The sequence below is a fragment of the Diabrotica undecimpunctata genome, chromosome 10, assembly GCF_040954645.1.
Source record: "Diabrotica undecimpunctata isolate CICGRU chromosome 10, icDiaUnde3, whole genome shotgun sequence".
In the NCBI taxonomy this organism is placed as follows: domain Eukaryota; kingdom Metazoa; phylum Arthropoda; class Insecta; order Coleoptera; family Chrysomelidae; genus Diabrotica; species Diabrotica undecimpunctata.
Window position 1 is genome coordinate 61,388,406 of NC_092812.1, and position 24,850 is coordinate 61,413,255.

Consider the following 24,850-nt stretch of genomic DNA (forward strand, 5'->3'; position numbering starts at 1 on the left):
CTACATTTTTCAAAAGTACTCTATATCGACTATTGCGAGAGATGGGGTTTGTTTATGAAAAAAGAGGAAAGAAAGCAGTAATGATGGAACGTCCTGACATAATAAATTAAAGGCATAAATTTCTTAGAAAAATACAGAATTATCGAAATCAAGGATACAATGTTTTCTATTTGGATGAAAGTTGGGTAAATATCGGACGTACAGTAAATAAGGTATGGATGGATTCAACCATAACTAGTTATAATGATGCATTTTTAAAAGGCTTGGCTACTGGTCTAAATGATCCAAAACAAAGAGGTCCGAGATTTGTCTTGTTACATGTTGGGTCTGATAGAGGTTTTCTACCAAATTCAGAATGTGTATTTTTAGCAAAAAAGATTCAGGCGACTACCATGACGAAATGAACGGCGAGTCTTTCGAAGACTGGCTTGAAAATAAACTAATCGCAAACCTCCCAAAAGGAGAAAAAAATGTGGATAATGCTCCATATCATTCATGCAAACAAAATTTCCCAAGAAGCTCCTGGAACAAACAACAAATTCAAGAATGGTTACGAGAGAAGGATATATTTTATGAAGAAGATTATTTAAAGTCAGAACTATTGGATGTAGCAAACAGTTATGCAGATATATACGTCAAGTATAACATCGAAACTTTGGTCGAGAAATACGGCCTATAAGTATTACGATTGCCTCCGAAACACTGACTTTAAAAAAGATCGTGTGCAACAACTCATCCATGAAGCGTTTACCAAAGTCTCTGCAGAACAGTGGCAAAATTATATACAGCATGTCATCAGAATTGAAAAAGAAATCTGGATAGCTGACAACCCACAAGAAGATATCCTACCGGTGATTATCACAGCCAACACCGGCAGTTCCAGTGAGGACGATTTTTCCGAAATGGAGTAGAGACCAGACACTGTTATTGTAAGTCTTATCTTTATTCATTAGGTACCGTTTAGGCTACATAAATTTTTATTCTTTTATTAGCGTAATTTTATTCTTTGGTGTATACACACTTTTCTTTGTAATAATTGTTGAGACCGTTAATAGTAATAATTGATCCAAGTTGGTATATATCCTGTCGGTATATAAATTAACAATTTAAATTTGTAGCCACTAAGGGGCTACGAATTTTTTTTTGTAGCAGTTTCCCTAGTAGACTCCATTCTGTTATTACACCCTATATAATTTAGTAAAAAAGATTTCAAAGAAAATGGTTTAATTCAATTTTGTGTAATTTGCAAAATCTTGAAGTTGTAAATAATGTTACATTTACTTCTAATAGGATTGCATGATTTAATGTTATCGTACAGGAGGGCCAACGCGGTCCTGTATCACACCTGCAGACTATGAACGTGCCTAGCGGCCTAAGCAGCAACATCGCTTCTCATAAGCACCGTACTGAAATCCTCTCGTGAATTTGTCTATAGATACCTATGTGCAGCTCTACACTTAGTCGACGTTAACCCAGTAGTGCTCAAATTAACTCTAAACAATCGTAATTGGTTTTATTAGAAAATGTAATAAAAGATATATAATCGTTAGCAACTACGTTAGATACCGTGTTCATATGAAGATGCTAAGCTATTTCGGGTAAACATTAAAACAAGTTAATAACATTTAAAAAAATGAGATTTGAATTTGTATTGGCACAAAAAAAACAGTTTGACAGCTGTTAATTTAGGGTTAGTAAAAATAGAGCGTTATATGAGAGAACAACGCGTTTTGATTGTTGAACAATATTTTAAAAATAATGAGTTTGGCGGCTACAGTTAGAAAATTTCGTACAAAAATTTAACTTGGTCAGCTGTGAAGAGATTAATTGAAAAATTCGGGAAGAGTGGATTAATTGGTGATACTAAACACACTGGTCGTCAACAAACACGTTGAAACCATGTCTAAGAGTATTCGTATACTCACTGAACCTTCTCCGACTGAAGACTTATCGAATAAACAAATGTTGAATGATTTTATAATTGGACATAGTTATGCAAAAAGGAACCAACTACCAAAATACAAAATTTGATATTATTGTTTATATAACACAAGGAAGGTTCAAACTTTGTTTAGCAGAAAAGAACCAAAGGCTTCAGCATCAATATTTTGGGTTATAACAGTTTGAATCAACTACCATTTACGTAACTATCGTTTAGAGATTTGCATTCAGAATCCAATCGCATAAAGTCAGTCATGTGTTTTGCAAGAGGGAACCAACTCCATCTGTGTTTAGTAAAATGAATCAAATGAGCCATATTGTATTTTACAAAAGAGAATCAGTGTTATTGCCTGTGCTTGTGACTGTAACAGTTTTCCGTATACTGTTTTTAGTTAGTGTTATACAATTTAGTTTAAAACCATAACATTTTTCTCATTAAGAATGTATTCAAGATCACGAGATAAAATGATGGTAGATATGTGCAATGAACCACAGGAGAATAAAACACCATATTTTGAGGTTAGTTTGCAAAGTCATTATCGACGGAACAATACAGATTCTTTGTACTTGCCAACTGATATTACGCTAATGAAAATGTATGATTTATATAAAAATGAGTACAGCCACCCAGTGTCTTTCAGCACTTATAAACATATTTTTCTACAGGACTTTAAGAGCGTAGGCGCAAAATTTCGGGCCAATGCTTTTTAAATGCATTCATTTTTTTCGAATCCTGAGAAAACTAATAAGTATTTTTGAAAAATTTAAACGCAGAATGAAAGATTACATTATTGCCGAGGGCCGAAAGTCCATGAAAACTTATATAATGTTTATTTTAATAAGTTACAGGGGTGAAAAAGAAGAGAAAATTTTGTGTAATTTTTAATTTCAAATATCTCATCCAAAAAACTTTTTGTTTATTCTAAGGGACTTTCGGCCCTCAGTAATAATGCAATCTTTCATTCTGCACTTAAATATTTCAAAAATATTTATTAGTTTTCTCAGGATTCCAAAAAAATGAATGCATTTAAAAAGCATTGGCTCGAAATTTTGCGCCTACGCTCTTAATTTACGACATAAAGAACTAAAAAAAGATACTTGCAATTAATGTGACACACTTATTCTACAGATTAATGGAGCAGAAAATAGTACTGAAAAATCCACAAGGAAACTAAGTTCCTGTAGTTGGCTGTATACCATATATTAAAAAATTTTTTAATAAAATCCTTTATAAAAAGGTATATAAAAACCCAGTCGGGCTGCTGAAAAACTTTAGGAAAATCATGAGGAGCATGTGGCACTAGCAAACTTAGCTCAAGTTCTAATGAAAAATGATTTGAAGTTTGCAAAAGACAACAAGAGCTTAGAGGCATTAACTTTTGACTTAGAGAAAACTCTACCTATGCCGCGTATTCCAACTAAGATCACGTTCTACAAAAGACAGCAGATGTTATACAATTGCGGAATCCACAGTGGCAAGAGTGAAAAGGGTTTTTGCTATGTTTGGGTAGAGGGACAAGCTGGACTCATGAAGTTTCATCTTGTTTATGCAAACATATGGGTAATGTTGACAAGGCGTCAAAAATTTGACACTATGGAGTGATTCATGTGGTGGCCAGAATAGAAATATCAAGATAGTTCTATGCCGAAAAGTGTGTTGGAAGTCCACCCTAGCCTTCAAAATATTACTACGAAGTTTTTAGTGTCGGCAACTGAAAAAAAAACACAACAAACAATAAGATAAACTGGTTGAAATTTAAACAATCCGCATTGTTAAAAATAAACCAATGTCTATTTACGTCAGTCACAACGAATTTGTCGAAATAAATCTGCAAAAACGAGGAATTGGCAGGCCCCCTTCCATGTCATCTTTGTTGAAAAGTCTCTGGCCAAAAGGAAAACCAATATCGCCTGAAAATCTTAAGGATATCGCTTCATTTCTTCTATTAATTCCAAATGATTGTAAAAACTTTTATCGTAATTTATCATCTAATGAAGAAATTGAAGATGACATTGATGGGTTCAAAGGATCGCTGGAATCTCAAATTGAAATTGATTAAAATCTATTCCATTATATTAAAATTGAACAACAAAAACATCTTAATTTTTTCATTACACTAGTATTGCCATAATAATTATTTTCATTACATATTTTAGTTGAGTTTATTTTTAAGCTATAAAATATTGTTAGATTTGCCTTTATTTTTTACTTAGTTTTTTCTATTATTTTCAAATAATTACAATAAAAATATAATCTAAAGAAGTTTGTATTTTTATTTCCCTATTGTGAAATGTAATTAATTAATATGTATAATAGGCAATAAGGAACCAATCACCATTTTTTGGGAATACCAAAGCTGTTATTTTATATTATGTTAGTTTAAGTATCAACAATAAAAATACTATCTCTTTCCAACACAGTACAACTTTCAGTAAGGTTGTAATTTGTACCTGTAATTTACAATATATAGCTTTGCGAAAATGTCTTTCCTGAAAAACACACTTTTTGGAGTTGAGTCCTTCTTGCATAACTAAGTCCAATTAATCATGGCCAACTAGAAATACAAGGTAAAATTGTCAGAGCAAGAAGGTTAATTACACCAGGAGAACGATTTGTTCTAACCAACGTATGTCCTACAATACCGCACGACTTGCTAATCAATGAGTTAGAAAAAATCAGCATAATTTCTGTCTCCCTCATTCTTCAAAATTAGTGCTTGTATGTCGTCCGAGACGACATGCCGGTACTCCTCGTATTTATAATCATCTTCCTTACTTAGCCAAACTATTTATTCTTCAACTTTTTAACTTAATTTGGCAAAATTATAAATTTTCATCGATTATTTGGTCTAAAGCTATAATATTACCTCTTTTAAAACCTCAAAAATCTACTATCAGCTTGAAATGTTCTATGAGCAAATTGATGGAAAAAATGATTGATGTCGGGATAATATTCTTAATCTAGAATCTGACACTCATGAAACACTAGCGACCAAGCAATATTTTTCGATTTAAAAAGGCATTTAACACTTGTTTGAAATTCAATATTCTGAAAGAACTAAATTCTTGGAATATTCGTCGAAATTGCCTAAAATTTATTAAAAACTTTACAAAACCGGTCTTTTTGCATCACAATACATAATACTTACTCAGAGGAGAAAACTGAAGAAAATGAACACCGAGGATCAGTCTTAAGCATTACATTATTTTTAGTGGTATAAAAATATAGTAAACAATCTTATTAACCACCTTACTAAACCTCTAAAGGCTCGACTTTTGCAGATATTGTTGTCTTTATAAAAGGAAACAACACCACATCAATCTCAAATCTTCTACGGCACTACAGTCCAAATTGAGCCTTGACCTCCTTTATTTTTTGTCTCCGCCCTTGCTTGTCTGTGGCTGATCTTCTCCATGCACGGACTCCTAAAAAGGGCTTGTGCGTCGCTGTTTACTGTATCTTCCCAGCGCTTTCTTGGCTTTCCAACCGGTCTCTTTCCTTGCATTCTAGCATTCAGTGCTCTTTTTGGTAGCCTATCCTCTTCCATCCTTATCACATGTCTGGCCCATTGCAATCTTTGTATTCTAATGAAGTCTGACAGTGGTGCTTCCTTATAAAGTTGATAAAGCTCGTTGTTGTATTGAATTCTGAAGATTTCGTTTCCCTCGCAGGTCCTAATATTCTCCTCAGTACTTTCCTTTCGAATGTATCGAGTATGCTTCTGGCTGTTTCTTTCAAGACCCATGCTTCACTGCCATAGCCACTGCCACTGCCTATTGGTCGAATTAAGGTTTTATAGATTCTTATAGATTCTCATCTTTGTATTTCGGTGAACATTTTTAGACCGAAATATATGGGAGAGGGCAAAATAAGCTCTGTTTGTCTGCGTTATTCTCTTCCGTATTTCTCCATCTTCTGATCCGTCGGCATATATATATATATATATATATATATATATATATATATATATATATATATATATATATATATTAACCTTGGGTAAACCTTTGCGTTTTAAGTTCAAAGCTACCATACATTTCAAACCTTAAAAAAAACTTTTCTTTTGCACATAGTAACAAAAAACACCATTATGTTGCTAGCAAAGTTTTTTAATATTCTAACTCTACAATTCTAAGTTACGGTAAGATCAATAATGTTTTTAAAAGATAATATATGGTAGCTAATTATAATTTATTCTCTTTCAGCCCTGAAGAAGCCAAATTAATTCGTTTTGGCGAAAACGTTCGGCGAAACAATTGATACTCATTAGAGTCTTTCTTGCAGATTTCCCCAATATTTAAGAGTTTACTATATATATATTTATATATCTACTCCCAGGTATGTAAACTTTCCAACCGTTTCAATGTCATCTTCATGTATAATGTTTTGCGGGACTATATTTCTTCTCGTCTGTATCATTATTTTTGTTTTTTCTCTGTTAATTTCCAGACCTAGCATTATTGTTTGCGTTTTTAACTCTGTCTATGTTTCCTGTGCTCATGTTGATGTTCTACTCCTAATACTAATATCCTCGGCATAAGCGGCCAGTTGAACCGTTCGGTTGGTCATTGGTCAGTAGGTTTCCTCGTCCAGTTTGCATTTGCCTAACCGCATACTCCAGTGCCAGGTTAAACAAAGTTGGGGCTAGCCCATCCCCCTGCTTTAATCCCTGAGAAATTTTGAAAAAGTCTGTCCTGTGGTTTTGTATTCGTACACATGCCTGAGTTTCATCCATTGTGGCTTTAATGAGTCTAATTAGCTTGTGTGGTATTGCCAATTCAGCCAATATATTGTAGAGATCAATCACAAATGCTATGCAGTATTTTCTAAACCAATTAGCAACCTACCTTAAAAGTGTATAATACCAATCTCTCATTTAAACCAATTGCAAAGGTCAGAACCAGGAGATTTGTTGCATTTGCAGCTACTAAGAAAAGTAATTGAGATGTCAAAATAGGGATGATTCGCGTCAAAGAAAGATGTATTTTCTCTATTAATTGTTTGTTGAGAATTTCTGAAAGATTGTTTCCATAAATCAACCGATATTTCCATATTACGTTGATTACCACGTATCCTTTTGAACGTGGTCCAAACGTTATTAATCTATTAATCTCGATGTTTAGAGTATATAAATTTTTAAATATTGAAAAGTTTTTTCAAATTTTACTTACGAGTTTTTACACTAATTACTGGTACTTTTACTTATCAGTACAAACACAATTAACTCGTTTCAATTATTTGAAGATATTAATATTTGCTCGAACTATAAAGACACGCGTCTGAACACTACAGTGTCACGACCTTAGATTAATGAAACTGGTAGATATAACATCGACAAGTGCGCAGCCTGTACGTTTCCTCTTAATCCCCACTCCCTTGTCCTGCCAATCAAAATAAGCAGAGTATATCCCTCTAGCACTGTCCGACGGCAATAAGTTGTTCTCTGATTTAAATTGTGTGATTTTGTCGATTAAGTTTTCGACTGAAGCCATCATTCTGAAGGGGACAAGGAACAGGCAAAGTATTGAATTACAATGTGTGGGAGCATGTCTAACACCCAAGAAACAAGTAAAGTACCTAGGAGTGACATTACACCAGAATGGAAAATGCGGCGAGCACGTGCGGGAGGTGGTCCGGAAGGCTACGAATAGTGCGGCTGCGTTGGGGAGGGTGATGCCCAACATTGGGGGACCCAAATCGGAAAGGAGGAGGGTCTTACACGGTGTTGTACAGTCGATCGTCCTCTACGCGGCACCAGTCTGGATCGAGGCGGTATAGATAACGGCCTATAGGAGGATCATGACACACGTGGAGAGAACAAGTCTGTTGCGAGTGGCATGCGCCTACAGGACTGTCTCTGCGGCAGCATTGTGGACCATCACCGGATGTGTTCCGTTGCATGTTTTGGCGGTGGAAAGAAAAGAGCTCTATGAGAGAAGAGGTCCAAACCTTACTGTGGCCGAGAGAAGACAGGAAAGGGAAAGGTCAATTGAAAGATGGCAAGAAGAATGGAACAACACGGAGGATGTGGCACAGTGGACGAAAATGCTGATCCCGAACATAAGAGATTGGGTGGACTGTGGCCACAGGCGACTGGATTATTTCCTGACGCAGGTGCTCACAGGACACGGGTGTTTTAGGGCCTACCTCTCTAGGTTCGGAAAGGCTGACACAGATGAATGCCTATACTGTGGATACTCGGACACTGTGACACATACGATGTTAAATTGCAGCAGATGGATAGTAGAAAGGAACAGAATGTAGAGAGAGACAGGTGTGGATTTTGTTACAGTGAGAGAAATGATTGAAAATAAATCAGGTTGGACTAACATACACAGCTATATCCGTGTAGTGAATAAAAAAAAGAAGAGGAAGAAAGACAGCTGGACCAACAGCAAAGGTAAGAGTGAAAGATGCTGAAAGTTGAAGCTAGAAAAGTGGGCCAGACTGTATGAGTTAGAATGCGTGAATCAGACTGTGGGGAAGGAGGAAATGCCCGTCTGGGAATGATGCCGTACTAGGAGCGATAAGGGTCTTCTACGCGCTACCTGGAACGAGGCAGTGAGCATCCTTACTGATGAATGGAATGTGGATATGTATGAAAAAATAAAGGTAGTGCTTCGGAAGTGATGCCGGCCTTTCCGCTTCCGGATCGCTGGATGACAGAGGAGGGTCTGGTTTAGCAGGTAGGCGTTCGGCCTAGACTCGGCGACGAGAGGGCATTTTAAGGTACCTCGGGAACTATCGCCGGGAGTACGAAGAACGAATCCTGCACTAACGTCAGTCAGGCGGCGTCCTGGACTGAGATGTCTTTTGAAGATTCCAGACCCACCTCTATAAAGACGAAAAAAAAAAGTTCGTAACGAATGAGGGCAAATCCCTCAAGCAGACTTTGGTGTCTTAATCCGAAGTATACCTGATCGAGTAAGAGCCGTAATTAGGGCTCGTGGAGGTAATTTACTAAATATCGTTTTCCATAAAGAATTAAAAAAAAAATTCTGTTTCTTTGAAGATTTTCAAATTTTTTTAATGTTTATTGTTTTTTCTGTGTAACATTAATTAAAGTAAATTAATTTGACTTTTAAATTTTGTTTATTATCAATTGGAAACATCTTAAGCTGTTTTAAACGCCAGTTTTTAGGAAAAATCTGAGTGTCCGGTTAATTTTGCACCCCAGTGTATTAATATTTCAATGTTTTTTTTATTTATATAATTTAGTGTATTTTTTGTTGTAACAAGAATACTACAGTAAATATGATTTAAAATCATTTTATTGCTAACAATTTGCGTAAAAAATAACAATCAATCCATACAAAATAGTTTAAAAAATTGAAAAATAAAAATTGTTTTTACATCATACATATATATATTATTGTCTTTAGATAAAATTTTCGGTAAATTTACATTTTTGGCTTCCACTTGTATGACCCAGTATACTTGAAGTTATTGTTATACAATAGTTCATCAGCTTCTTTTGGTCCCCTGCTACCATATCTAAAAAGAAAATTGCATATATTAAATAAAACAATACTTTTATGGCGTAGGGAATTAACGTAGGCATAGGAGAGAGAAGTGCTCGAGATGCGATGCGATTATACAATGCTGAAATGCCGGGATGGCTGTCCCACACGAGACCCGAGAGAGAATGCTCAAATATCGCTCCAATTAAATAAGTTATAGAAAACGTTTAAACGTCTTTTAACAAATTCTAACATATTGGGATATTTCTTTCAGCAATAAACCCTTTTTTGCGATATATTTACGAAGACAATGCATAATATAAAACAATAAAGCTGAAATATTTATTACCCTTTAACGAGAGTTCCGAAAAGCAATAAACAACCTTACCGACCACTTCTTGGTAGACATTATTACCTGTTGACGTGACAACGTCTTAAATTAGGTTGTGGCTCGGAGTCATTCATGAAAAAGTGTAACGCCCGCTCACGTCTGTTACAGTGAGTCACCGAACGAGAGAGAGGCCCGCCGGACCGGCGAATGCCTTGCGTCTCTCTCCCACTCAAACATGATCGGTCCGCTGCGCGCGCAGCACTAGAGAATTAGGCGCGTTGAATCGGTGCGTGCTTCCGTGCTTGTGTCTCTGTCTTTCTCGAGCGTTCTTGGCGTTCAAGACACATTACAGCAGAAACACTTCCTTTCATTTCATATTTCTCCTATCATCGTCCTATCCTCAACAAAATCACTCAAATAGAAATTAGTTAAGTTTAAGTTTACATGTACAATGTTTTAGTAAACAAAATATATTTCTATAGTTAAAATTTGTGCAATTCTTATTTTCATTCAATTCCTTGTTCCTATTGTGCAATTTAATAATATTCATATCAATAAATATTCTACCGAGAAAAAGACGTTGTCACGTAAAATCTTCGCCCGTAAAACCGACTTGCAACCGATTTTTTTTTTCTAATGAATTTGCAAGCGGTTTAGATACGAAGAAGAAACATTTTATGACTTTTTACTAGTTTTTATATTGAGACAAGGAATGTTATTGGCAAACATGAATAGACGCATGTTTTTCTTTATTAACAATATATACATTCGAATACTCGAACTGTTCCACGGTCCGCTGGAATGGAAAGTCAGTGAACGCCAGACAGATGTCAATAGGCAGACAGCTAGAGTAACATAGGACTAATTCACTTCAGAATAGGATTGAAGGCATTGAAGGCGACGATGACCGTGTAGATTATTAATACTTTTGTGATACAAAGTAGAAATGTTGAGCAACACAACTAAACTATTATTTTATATCATCCAAAATGAACTGCTCGTAAAAAATATATTAAAAATTACTTACACGTATGGAACAGGTTTCACTCTTTCTTTTTCGATATAATGTAATAGAGGGGTAAATATTCTCCAGGCTTCAGTCAATTCATCAGCACGAACAAAGTGCATCTGGGAACCGCAAAATACGTCTAATATTAATCGTTCATATGCTTCCGGAAGTTTTACATTCTAAAATAAAAAATAATATTAATCTAGAGTACGAAAAATATATACTAGTAATCATTAAAATATATTATTAGAAGATTAAAACCAACTTACAGCATATCTATTACTATATGTAAGATCTAGTTCAGTTTCTTCCATATCAAAAGCCATACCAGGGGTTTTTACCATAAGCTTTACATACAGGGCTTCTCCAGGTTGAACCCGAATAACTAGTTCATTTCTCTTGGGTTTTCCATCAAATATATCACCAGGTACATTCTTAAATTGTATTCTTACTTCAGCCTTTCTTTCATTCAATGCTAAAACGAAAATATACAAACAAATTTCTTTAAAGTATATATTCAGATAAATTAAATTATACTTTGTCCAATATTAGTCCTTGATTCAATTAAGATTTAAAAAAAAATGAAGAGTTTTGAAACCACGTTTACCTTTTCCACATTTAAGTATGAAAGGTACACCATCCCACCTCTCATTATTAATATGGACAACAGCTAAGGCATATGTTGGAGTAACAGAATCTTTAGGAACACTCGGATCATCTAAGTATCCTAATTTCGCATCACCTTCTCCATCAGGATTTCCAACGTACTGGCCCAATACAACATCTTTGAGCTTTATTGGAGCTATACTCTTTAATACCTTAACCTGCAAAGTTAAAATATACATTAAACATGGGCTTTGCGATATTTTAAATAGTGGTAAAAGTTGATGAGGATTTTTTTAGTAGATAAATTGGATTTACTCGATAAATATAGGCACAAAAAGGAAGTTGACGAAAAAAAAATGCTAGTGGTATTTACCCGATTACATGATATATATATATATATATATATATATATATATATATATATATATATATATATATATATATATCTACTCAGATATATTTACCCAGCTGAGATATAGAAAACAATTGTAAAACTTTCGTCGATTGGTAGGTTAGTCAGTTCCTTCTCCTAGCGGATGTTAGTTATCATCATAACTATCCGTCTTTTAAAGCTGCTGCTCTGAGGAGGTCTACTGAGCTGCAAGTATTCCAGTGTTAGTGATTGGCACTTTCTGGGCTGTGAGATGACCTCGCCGTGGTGAAACGGCCTAGTAATCAGTCTTAATATATTGTGGGATATATCCCGGGGAGCATGGCTGGTGAAGCCAACTACAGCCCAACTAGCGTTCAGTGTCTGTGCACCGGGTGAGCGTCTGACACCGCTGCTATACAATGCAAGGCGCAGCAAACAGTCACAAGTGCTGCTCCTTCTTTCAAATCACCCAAGCATTCCCATTTCCTCCCATATAATCAAATCCATCCTGGAAGCGGTGAGGCTCATCTCTGGCCATTCACCAAACCTTTTGATGATTTGGATTCTTAACATCCCACTTTGCTTCAACTTGTCTTGGGTGAAATAACTTTTAATCTTTTCTATCGACCTGCCTTGGTCAAACTTTTCTTCGTCTTCGGTCATTTCATTTTCTTTTCTTCAGTTTCAGTATATAGGGAAGGCGCCTGTGTACTGAAAAACTACCGCATCCTCCAACGTCAATGTGGAGTCGGATGCGGCGATGGGAACGACTGGTATGATACAGGGTCAAACAGAGGCCGTCTAGAGGTAAGCAGCATGCCATACTGGTGGATTGCGGACATCGAAGAGCTCAGAGATGAATGCATAGCCATGAAGAGAAGGATAACAAGGCCAAGAGACAGAGCAGGGATAAACTTTGTTATCGTCGAGCAAATCCAGCAAATTAAAATGAATACCGCACACGAAAGAGAACTCTACAGAAAAATTCGTACAGAAACAAGAAGGCATTGGAGAGAACTGTGTGACAAGCTGGATAAGGACATCTTTGGTCAGGGATATAGGATCGCAATGAAAAAGTTCCATGCGTACCCCTCATACCAAATACCAATAGACAAAAAGCTTGAGGTAACACGAGAGTTTTTTCCCTCCGGCAGATGACATGGAGTGTAGAGCGACGAAGAAGCTGAGCGGGTCGTACCCTTTATCATAGGTAGACACTCAAGATACGTAGGTCCCCGGACTAGACCAGACACCGCTCGAAGCAGTAAAAGGTCTAGGACGCGCAATCTGGGTGGCTTTCCATCTTTTTCCAATCTTTTTTGTAGAGTTGTAATAGTCGTTGATAGCTGTGCAATACATCACTAAAAAGAGTAAAAAAGTTTTCTTTGATTAAAAGGTATCTTTTAATCACCATTATAATTCAATCACATACATAATTCGACGAAGATAAAATGATTTGCAGATTCCATATTTTTGTTTTCAATGTATTCATTTTTATGATATAGTTATGTAATAAATGTTGCTGCTGTTTATTGTTTTGATTAATGTTCGAATAGTTAGTTTAGGATTCTTTATATTTGTATTTGAAATTGAATTGTAAAAACGGGTTCTCCCCGTTAATACATAAATAAATAAATAATACTTAGACTGTAGCTAAAAGCCCTAATAAAATTCCAAGATATAAAAAATTAAAAAGACTAAAATCGCCTCGAAGACTTTCTCAAAGATGCTATAAATCATAGACTTTATATTTTTACATGATTATATTCACATTACAATACGCTTTTTTCCTCACTTTTGTCTCAATATGAGCATAACGCAACAATAACACGGTATTTACACCTAATAATTTCCTATATTTCTTCTTTAAGACCAAATATAAAAAGTATATCTTAAAAAGATAAAAAACATACAAAGCAAACCTTCCAAACCCTCGCATCCAATAAATTATTGGTGAATCAGAAGTGGAACATACATTATGACAAATCGCAAAATAAAAAGAAAGTATTTAAAAATCAATTAGCAAGGAACAGGTTCCGCCTTCTTTCCGTCAACTAATTAAAATTGTACTATAAGTACGATAGGTACAATTGGTGCGATGACTCGTTTAGTACCGCCTCTTTAATTGATTTCTTCTGTTACAAAAAGTTAGCGGTGGATAATTCTGTTTAAAACGGTATGAAAATAATCTTATTTAGTTTAATAATATACTAATATTTAATACTAATAGAACCGAACATTTCCATTACTAGATAATTCAAAAATTCCATGTGCTATAAATTTAGAGCTCTATCGAAAAAAAAAAATCGTTATTTAATGAGGCCATGGAATCGCTTAACGCTAAAGTTTAACGACTTAGTATGAAAAGGACGAGGTAAAGGATAAATTTTACTGACGGATTTGGTAGAGAGTATTGAAGTTAAGAAGGAAGTAATTCTACTAGGCGACTTAAATTCTAGAACCGGAAGAAAAGTAAATAGCAAAGAGGTCGGTCCATTTGAAGATGAAAAAATAGTTAAGAAGGATGAAAGATTTTGAAGTTTTTGAATGAAACTGCTTGGTTAATTTTAACTGATCCACTTAATACTAATTTAATAATTGTTTTTTTAATTTCTACAACAGTTTATAAATCGCGATCATCATGTTGAATAGTAGTAAATAAAATAAACCTCACCTTTTCATTTCTGATATCGTCTGGTTGAACTGAAGCAGGTTTTTCCATAGCGACGAGCGCTAGAATTTGTAAAATATGGTTCTGCATTACATCCCTAATAATGCCAAATTCGTCAAAATACCCTCCTCTGCCTTGGGTTCCAAAGGGTTCCTTACAATTTATTTGGATGGAAGCTATGTGGTCACTGTTCCATGTGGGGTTAAAGATTCTGTTACCAAATCGGAGTGTCATTAAATTCTGTACCATCTCTTTGCCCAAATAGTGGTCTATTCTGTATAATTGGTGTTCTGTGAACAGTTGGCTCAAATGTGAGGAGAGCTTATTAGATGTTTCGAGATCGCGCCCGAATGGTTTCTCGATGATAATACGTGTCCATCCTCTGAAACAAAAAACTATGTTTAAAAAGTAGTTAAAAAATTATACAAAAACTTGTGAGGCATTAGAAAAAATAACAGAGAAGAAGCATATCTTTATTATGACGTGTAGAGGAAACACAATGCCAATCGCTGTAACATGTTACACGTTTCCACCTCTATATTAATTTCACAGTAGGTACGAATTGTCGTAATTGTCACATTGACATTAAAAATTTCAAACGAAGTTCTGAAAGAATAAACAAATAATTAATAAAATGCCTATTACGTTGTATACCGTTAAAGAAAAAGTGCAACTTGTTACACGGTACTTTCAGGGTCATTCGATACGCATTGAAAGTAATTGATTTATTTATTGTTTCCTTCGAAAATAGACACCCACCAAGTGTTACAACAGTTAAAAATACCATTAAACATTTTCAAACTCTGGAAAGTGTAAACAGTTGTAAAAGTGTCATGAAGGAAACGAACCACGTGTTAAACCTGTCGATGAGGAGCGTCAAACAGGGATATTGATATTTGTGCTTTTGTGGAAGCTAGTGAAGCTGCAATAGTGTACAAATTGCTAGGGAAGTTAACGTAAATGCTCGAACTGTCCAGCGAGTTCTAAAAAGGAATAGGTATCACTGTTTTAAGATACAACCAACACAAGAACTGTTTCCGGAAGATAACTTTAGACGGATGGAGTTTTGTGAAATTATGTTAGATCAACAAAATGAAAATGTACACTTTTTAAAAAATATTGTATTTTCTGATGAATCTTCATTTTCATTACATAAAAAACATTATTCTCGGAAAAATAAGCATCTCAGTGTTGCAATGCGAACGCAGCATCCGCAAAAGTTAAATGTTTGGACTGGGATATTAGGCGACCATATTGTCGGTCCATTTTTTATCGATGGAAACCTAAACGGGCCCAAATATTTACAACTTTTACAGAATGAGATCATTCCGGCAGTTCGACGCCTTCCCGTTAATTTTCAGGAGGTTTATTCCCAACAGGATGTGTGTTCGGCTCACAACTCTAGAGCAACTACTGACTTCCTCAATCAAACGTTTCTTGATCGACTGATAAGTACACGTGGTACAATTAAATGGCCCGCTAGATCCTGGTACTTAGCGCCTAACGATTTCTTTTTTTGGGGTTTTCTTAAAGAAAACATTTATAGGCATCAGTTTGAAAGGGAGACAAACCTAGTCGAATTAAGGGCAAAAATACTTCATTTCTCTGCAAGCATTACACCAGCCCTACTCCAAAATATGAGGTATGAATGATTTGGTTACTGTTTAGCACAAGGAGGTGGAATATTTGAGCCCTTAATTCATTAATCTGCTTTCCTAATTTTTTTTTGTTAGGTACATTTTACGAAGTTTGTAGGTTCTACATTAGGTGGTATTTTTTTAGTTCAAGTTTGGAAGAATTTGATTGTTTTTTTTTTATTTAAAAGTACAAACGATTCTTATTCTGAATTTTTTTCTTCTTTCTTGTCTTATTGTTATAAGCTTTGTCCATAAAATTTGTACAATTTTCAGTGACAATAAAGCATATTACTTAATTACTTACTTATTTATTTGTATTGCTATTAGTCCTAAAAAATAACCAAAAAATTAGTTTTAGAGCATTATAATAAATATACTCTAGAGATGGGATGAGATTTATGAAAACAGTATAATTCCTGAAGAATGGCTAAGATCAACGTTTGTCCCTCTACCCAAGAAGGCACATGCTAAGCAGTGCAGTGATCATCGCATGATCAGTGTGATGAGCCAACCTTAAAAATATTCCTCAAAATAATTCACAATAGAATTTACATAAAATTGGAAGAATATATAGGAGAAACTCAGTTTGGATTCCGGGAGGGATATGGAACTCGTGAAGCATTATTTGCCTTTAACATCTTGACACAGAGGTGTTTGGATGTGAATCAAGATGTATTTGCTTGTTTCATTGATTACAACAAGGCGTTTGATAACGTCAAACATGACCAACTTTTAGAGATCTTGGAAGCTAAACAGTTAGACAGTCCGCGATATAAGAATAATATCTACTCTGTATTATAATCAGAAAGCAGTCGCACGCATCTAAAATAGCACAACTAATGAAATTCAAATTAAAAAAGGAGTTAGACAAGGATGTGTGCTGTCACCATTGCTTTTTAATCTCTATTCGGAAGAAATTATGAAGAAAGCATTGGAGGAAGAAGAGATTGGGATAAAAGTTAACGGCCAACCAATTAATAATATTAGATACGTAGATGATACGGTTTTAATGGAGGAGACAGTAGAAGACCTGCAAGACATTTTAAACAAGGTAGTCACAGCTAGTGAGGAGAAAGGGTTAATAATGAACGTCAAGAAGACGAAATTAATGATTATTTCAAAAAAACAAAGATTGAATGCAAACCTGTACATTCACAATAACGAAATCGAACGGGTGCACAAATATAAATATTTAGGAACAAGCAATTCTGTTAGATGTAAGATTCCAGGTCGTAAGGACAAAACAAGAGTTTATTGTGAATCATGTGACATATTTTTATGTTTAACGGGAAATAACAATTGCTTTAAACAATTTCATTTACAATAATTTTTTATTGATGCGATTCTGATGTCCTTTTGAATGGATGTTTTTTTTTCACATTTAGCAAAAAAAATTTAGAAAAATTTACATGTGTTTTTATACTAAAAATCATACGAATTCTATTATTCAATAAAAAAAAAAAAACAAAAAAGATTAGGTCAGGTCTCAGGAGGATATACATCTATAATTGTTCTTGTTGTAATAGGACGAGGACCTGTCAATTCTGTCATCTGCCTTCTTGTAAAGGGTAGTCATCTACCAACTGGAAGTCTTGATTCTGGTTTTTGTGTTTTATCTCTCCAACAGCGACGCTATCATTTGTGGTCCCTTTTATTGTTCTTAAAATTGTCAACTTTCTTATAGGTCACAAGTACGGACTTTTACACATATGTTGATTGAATAAAAAAACCAGAGACAAAAAAATACTAAATATAAAACTAAAACTAAGAAGACAAATTCATGGATTAGAGAGAACACTAAAGTAGAAGATGCCGGAAGATAAATAGTAAAACTAAAATGGAAACTTGTAGGACAACATCAAATATCAAGATGAACGGTAGAATATCTAGAATCTAATCATTGGAAAACGGGAGATGACAAGGAAGACGACAAATACGATGGGCAGACGACCTTAATTAAATTGTAGGCCCGACGTGTATGAATATAACAAAAAACAGAGAGGAATGAAAGAAATGAGACTTATGTTAAATATTTGGCAAACGAAGCTGATATAATAGGTAGATATAAAAATAGACAGAGATCCGCTTTTAAGGTTAAGGAGAGAAGTTAAAATATTATTCGCAAATATATTCTTCTAAGTGACTATCTACAAAATGATCACGTCTCTATCACTTTTTACTTTCAGAAAACCTTGACCTGTAATCTACATATCTAAAAATATCTTAATAAGTTATCTTGAATGCACATTATTATGAATGAAAATAAAAACAAAGTTGGCCACCGTAGGATTCAAGAGTGTTTTATGCTAATGTGTCATAATAATTCATTTATGAAAGATATCTAAAATTCTCTGATATGCATTTGACCTATCACATGTTTTATACATTTAGATGTTTATTGTTTAAATGTTAGAAAACGTGTGCCTTTTAGAAAATCCAAATAATTGACAAATATAGCAAAATAAAAGGCTCTTCTTGACATCGAGTCGTTTACTCGTCATAACTCTTAAATGAAAAGATCTAGAGTCTTCAAACTGGGTAGATAGGTTCCTCTTGACGTAAATAAACACTACTAAATCTGGGGTCAATAACTCACCAAAGTTGAGAAATTTAAGGGGTTATGTCTGTATCCTGACTCAACACAATGTAACATTTTAACGCCTACAATCCCAAACTGGCGTCCATAGACCTCCATGGACCCTTAGTGGTCACGTGATGATAATGAAGTCATCAAAGATATAGATAACTAGAGATAGAGAATATGTAGAGTCTTTAAACTTAAGACAGATTTCGTTTGGGATATAACTACATATCCTCATATTCATTCTCTTTCCGGATAAGTTTTTATCTTAGGCAATTAATAGCAATATCTATTCTTAATTTCATCGTTTGTTATTTGATTCCAATAACAAGTCAAGCACTAAACTCTGACGCCTTGATCTGACTAGCATAAATACAAACCAATTTTATGACATTACGGTTTCTTCAGATATTTATATATCCAGTACTGTCCTCCATATTTTCATCGTGTGAAAAAGGAGTATTTTGGCCTTGTAGTTTGGGCATTATTGAACATGTCCTTTTTTTTGTAAAGAGGTACTAATATACTATTTCTCCATTGGCATTTATGATCTTGCAGTCCTTCCATAGTCTATTTGAGAATGATTTTGTCCACTTTTGATATGTTAAGTTGCCTTTCTCTCTTTCGAGACAATGTCTGAACATCATTTCTAGTTGCAAAGCCTAATTCTCCATATATGGTTTCGTATCCACTTATGGATTGATCCAAATGTGCATTAAAATCACCTAATACGACTGTTCTCTGATCGAATATTTCTATGTATGTCTTCCAATTGGCGCACACTAGTTCGCTCTCGAGGTCAAAAACCCTTTTATTTATATGCTATAAGTAGATGCCACAGTTAGAATGCAGTGTTGATCTTACGGCGTGCAGCAATTCTGCTCATGACGGCACATTGGTAGGTGTGTGGTAGTTTGGTTTGTGATAGACTCAGAAATCAGGACAGTACCTCTCTTTACTCGTTAATTTAACTGAGTTAAATAAGAGAATAGACAAAAAAAAACAAATTAATTCTATAAAAAATGCCTGTATAGATAAAACATCTAATACCTCGTAAATACTTATATACATATATACAAAAAAAATGCAAGTAGTTTACCCTATACGACACGATAAATATATATACATAAAATACAAAGAAGATCATGAGAACTGAGATGTACTGTACGTACAGTACTAAAAAACAAATGAGCATTAAATCTTAAATATTTCTCGTTAATTAATACCAATCGCAATCCATATCTAAATCGTCCTCATCCTCTGCATCATCGCCTATATTAATTATCGCCGGTTCAATATTCGCTTCCTGCAAATTGTCCAGTGCAAACATTTTTTCTTCTACTTTCTTGACGTGGTTCACATAATTATGCCATTGCTCTTTAGATACGCGTTTATTAAGCTTTTTTTATCAACCCGTCTACCGTTTTTTCTTTAAAATCGACGTTGTTTGAAGCCACATACCTTTTCACTTGACTCCACAACATCTCAATCGGGTTCAGCTCGCAATGGTAAGGCGGGAGTCTCAAAATCTTAACACCATACTTTTCCACAATTGTTTCAATTTTGTACTTGCCGTACTCGTCTCTAAATGTGACCGCAGTATCCAGTAATTCACTTTTTAGGTAATCTTCGTCGAAGAAAATGTTATTTTCGATTAGCCAATCCTTGATTTGCCTTTGGTTCCACAATTTTTTCGTGAAATCAAATTTGCGGGAGTGGTATGACGAATTAACGTCTTCTCAAGTCTTCTAACGTCTTAACGAAGGTTTTATAGATTCTCATCTTTGTATTTCGGTGGAAATTTTTAGACCGATATATATGGGCAAAATAAGCTTTGTTTGCCTGCGTTATTCTCTTCCGCATTTCTCCATCTTGGAGAATACATGCTTAGAAAACTAATTGAAGAATACCAGAAATGGGGATTAAATATCAATTTAGAAAAGACAAAATACCTCTCAATTGGAGCTGAAGCAGAACAACTCGATATCGATGACAATTAAAAAATAAATCCATGCAACGAATATAAATACCTGGGCGTCATCTTCGACCGTAGTGGAAAAGACGAACGAGAAATAAAACATCGAATTGTACAAGCACGAAGAGCTATAGCATGTTTGAACGGAATTCTATGGAGTAAAGAAATATCAAAGAAAAGAAAATGGAACATCTATGAGACAATTGTTAAAACTAGCCTACTTTATGGAGCTGAGACATGGAGAATAACCGAAAAATATAAGAAAAAGGTCGAAGCCACGGAAATGGATGCCATCAGAAGATCGATGAGAATATCAAGAGCCGACAGAATACGGAATGAAGTGATAAAACAACAAATGGGTATAGAGGGCACTATAGTTGAGGATATTGAGAGAAAACAGCTCATATGGTATGGGCATGTGAGCCGAATGGGGGACGAAAGATTGCCTAAAAAAACGATGATCTGGCAACCCCCAGAGAAGAGGAAACGAGGAAGACCACCACAGAGCTGGAACCTGGGAGTTAGGAAAGCGATTAGCGCTCGAAATCTGGACGAAGACCTAACTCAAGACAGAATACAGTGGCGTTTGGGAGTCGGACAACGTCGTAAGACGTTATAAAAAACCGAATATATATATATATATATATATATATATATATATATATATATATATATATATATATATATTCTCCATCTTCTGATCCGTCGGCATATATTTCTACTCCCAGGTATGTAAACTTTCCAACCGTTTCAATGTCATCTTCATGTATAATGTTTTGGGGGACTATATTTCTTCTCGTCTGTATTATTATTTTTGTTTTTTCTGTGTTAATTTCCAGACCTAACCTTTTTGTTTGCGTTTCTAATTCTGCGTATGTTTCCTGTGCTCCTATTAATGTTCTACTCATAATATTAATATCATTGGCATAAGCGGCCAGTTGAACCGTTCGGTTGGTCAGTAGGTTTCCTCGTCCAGTTTGCATTTGCCTAACCGCATACTCCAGTGACAGGTTAAACAAAGTTGGGGCCAGCCATCTGATTGCTTTAGTCCCTGCGAAATTTTGAAAAAGTCTGTCCGGTGGCTTTGTATTCGTACACATGCCTGAGTTTCATCTATTGTGGCTTTAGTACGTCTAATTAGCTTGTGTGGTATTGCCAATTCAGCCAGTATATTGTAGAGTTTGTTCCTTTTGACTGAGTCGTATGTCTGTTTGAAGTCTACAAACACGTTGTGAATATCAATGTCATATTCCCATGATTTACTTAAGATCTGTTTGACTGTAAATATTTGATCCAGTGTCGATCTTCTCCGTCGGAAGCCCGTCTGATACTCTCCAATAATATTTTCTGCTAGTGATTGGAGCCGCTGGTTTATAATATACGCGAGGACTTATATGCTGTACATAGTAGAGAAATTCCACGGTAGTTTTTGCACTGGAGTTTGTCCCTTTTTTTAAGGACCGGGCATACTATACTTTTCTTCCAGTCGTCGGGTATTTTCTTTTCTTGTCATATGTCTTTGATGAGCGCGTGGATGACTTGCTAGGTGGTCGCCACTTTCCTTATACAATTATGCTGGTATTTCGTCAACTCCCGGGGCTTTATTGTTTTTCTGGGCCTTAATAGCTTCGAGAACTTCCTTTATGGTTGGAGCTTCTACTCCATTCTCTACTTCACTCTCTTCTACGTAGTTCGTACCCATTCCATCTTCCATGTCTACTTGTGTACTAAGTAGGGTCTGAAAATAATGCTTCCAGGTTTCTGTGACTTTCTGTTGGTCACTGATTATTTGCTCACTTTCATCTTTACATAGACTTGTTTGAGGTTTATACCCACTTTTTCTTGTCTGCTTTCCGTCTTGCGAATTCAATTGATGTTCGTCTTTTCCGTGTTCTTTTTGTTATATACATTTTGTGTTCTTCATTTCTTTCCTCTATTGCTTGTCAGCACTCGTCGTCGAACCATACTCCTCTTTTCGACTTTTTCTTGTTTACCAGGGTGGACGCTGCCGCTGTCAGTACTGCTGTTTTGATATTATTCCATTTGTCCTCTATGGAGTTCAGTTCTAGCGTTCTTAACTCATTTGCGACTTCTTCTTCGAACTTCTCTTTACATTCATGAATCTTTAGTTTTTCCAGGTGCAGTTTGATTGTTCTTTGTTGTCTTTCGTTTCTATCTTTGTTAACTCTGCATCTAAATTTGGTTTGGAGTAAAAGATGGTCTGATCCACAACATGCTCCCCCAATATAAACAAGGTTTACTTTACTTACAACCTTATTCCTGTTTTTATTTGTCTGTGTTACTTGTGTCTCCAGGATATGATACCTTTTCTTTCCATCATTATCGAATCTCGACCTCTTTTAGCATATTCAAAACCCATGTCATTTAGTAGCCTACGAAATTTGGTTTTTGAAAAAGCTGGTAGGTCCTCATCATCCTTCACTCTGTTCATTATTATGCTGTCGACGGTTGGTGGTATGTTTTCAAAAAAAAAAATGTCAATTTTCCTTATTCGAGATTTCACTCTCTCATCTTAAGTATTCTCACGTGAATTGGACTGGAAAGTGTTTTTCTTCGTTTATTGCACCGGTTTCAGTTCGCCTTGCTGGGCCTCTTCGCGGATGTCATAAATTTTGCGAACACTCTAAGCGCCCATTTTCGAAACTTTTTCCACAGTAATAGTCAAGTTGTCACCATTTTTTAAGTACAGATGATACAATCAATTAAAAAAACATTATCTAAATGTGATACTTCTTTCAAAGGGAAAGAAAAAACAAAGAACATTATAAGAAAGAAATTCGGCAATGAAGCTGATACTGACACCCAGAAATTTAGTGACAAAATGTCATTAAATGATTCTTCTGCTGATTATGAATAAGAACATAAAACTAGATCTGACACTAAACTCTTTTGTTCTGGTTAAGTTTTCCACAAAGAAGAAATATGAAAGATTGACAAGTCATGGATCGACATTGATGACATTGTTAAAATATCAATTCCCCTCGAATGATCTTACTACTGAACGTTCAGTTTGATTGTGGTTCTTTTCTTCGGTAGTATTCGGTATTTCTTTAGTATTTTTTTAGTCCCATTAGACCCCAAAGATGTCCAATTAGTCCCCTATCTGGGGACCAATTGGGCAAATGTAACTCAATGACGGAATCAATAATTTTTAAACGATTTATATTTATTAATTTATTTATAAATCAATTCTATCAATGCCAAAGATGTATAGATATTGTTTTTAATAAACATAAAAATTATTTTAAATCATATAATAAAAAATTCTTTCTAATAATTCTATCTACGCCTATGGCCGCGAACTGATATACCGAATGCACGATACAACTTGACTACGCATGCGCGAAAATCAAAAATAAGTTATTTTCCGCCATATTCATAGTCATTTTAAATTTTAAAGTAGTAATTACAATGCATTTAACAATGTGATCATGATTACTGAACATATTGTTTTCAGTGTCGTTCAGTGAATTATCAGCCCTTGAGTTGTTTGTTATTATTTTTGATAGTAACGGTTGTTGTTTTCAAAATGTTTCTTAACTTTGGACCTTCTTGAGAGGGAGGGGGATTTCCCAATTTCCCCGTGTATCCGCCCCTGGTACGAAGAGCCTTAAAATTTTTCTGTGAATACTTCACAGTCAAAAATGCACAGAAAAACATGAAGACACACAGTTTGGTTTTAGAAATGCATTCGGGACTAGACAGGCATTGTTTGGACTGAACGTCCTATTGAAAACAATGCTGTGAAGGATAAAAAATGTTCCTCCGCGAGAAAAAGCGATAGTAATATGGTAAAATTTCAGTTTACGAAGATTGAGAGATAAACTCAAGTTTATACACACGCCAATCAACTTATTTTTACTCCTCTACTACAAGAAGCTTAAATTTCTGTGATAAATACATACTTTACAAGGATGAAAGTTGGAATTTTCTATAGAGCACTTGAGACTTAAATATTAATTTATATATCAATATAAAGTGTTGATAAATCTTCAAAGCACTATCAGATTCCGGTGATAAGTTTTTATTTTTCGTTACCTATCAGTCTAAATGTAATTAAAGATGAATATAAAATACAAGATATCGGAAATTACATAAAAATACAATATTTGAGGAATTTCACAGCCTTTATCAGTAATGAAGATGATCTCAATAACCATTAGGTTTTATATCGGATTGCCTATCAGTAACTGAATAATCAAATATCAGAAATATAATCGATGACAATAAGACTGGTTCGATCT

At 34.9% G+C, this 24,850-nt stretch overlaps 1 protein-coding gene across 2 annotated transcripts in view; it reads right to left on the bottom strand.

Annotated features, from left to right (window-relative positions):
• Positions 1-9,195: 9,195 nt before the first annotated feature.
• Zw (glucose-6-phosphate 1-dehydrogenase Zw) overlaps positions 9,196-24,850 on the bottom strand; it is a 28,835-nt gene continuing 13,180 nt past the window's right edge. For both annotated transcript variants that reach the window (XM_072546057.1, XM_072546056.1), the window contains exons 4-8: positions 14,396-14,774; positions 11,350-11,566; positions 11,012-11,217; positions 10,761-10,921; positions 9,196-9,436 (exon numbers count right to left, since the gene is read on the bottom strand). In XM_072546057.1, coding sequence (XP_072402158.1) covers positions 9,343-9,436; positions 10,761-10,921; positions 11,012-11,217; positions 11,350-11,566; positions 14,396-14,774 — 1,057 coding nt within the window. In that variant the 3' untranslated portion in view covers positions 9,196-9,342. The remainder of the gene's footprint in view (positions 9,437-10,760; positions 10,922-11,011; positions 11,218-11,349; positions 11,567-14,395; positions 14,775-24,850) is intronic.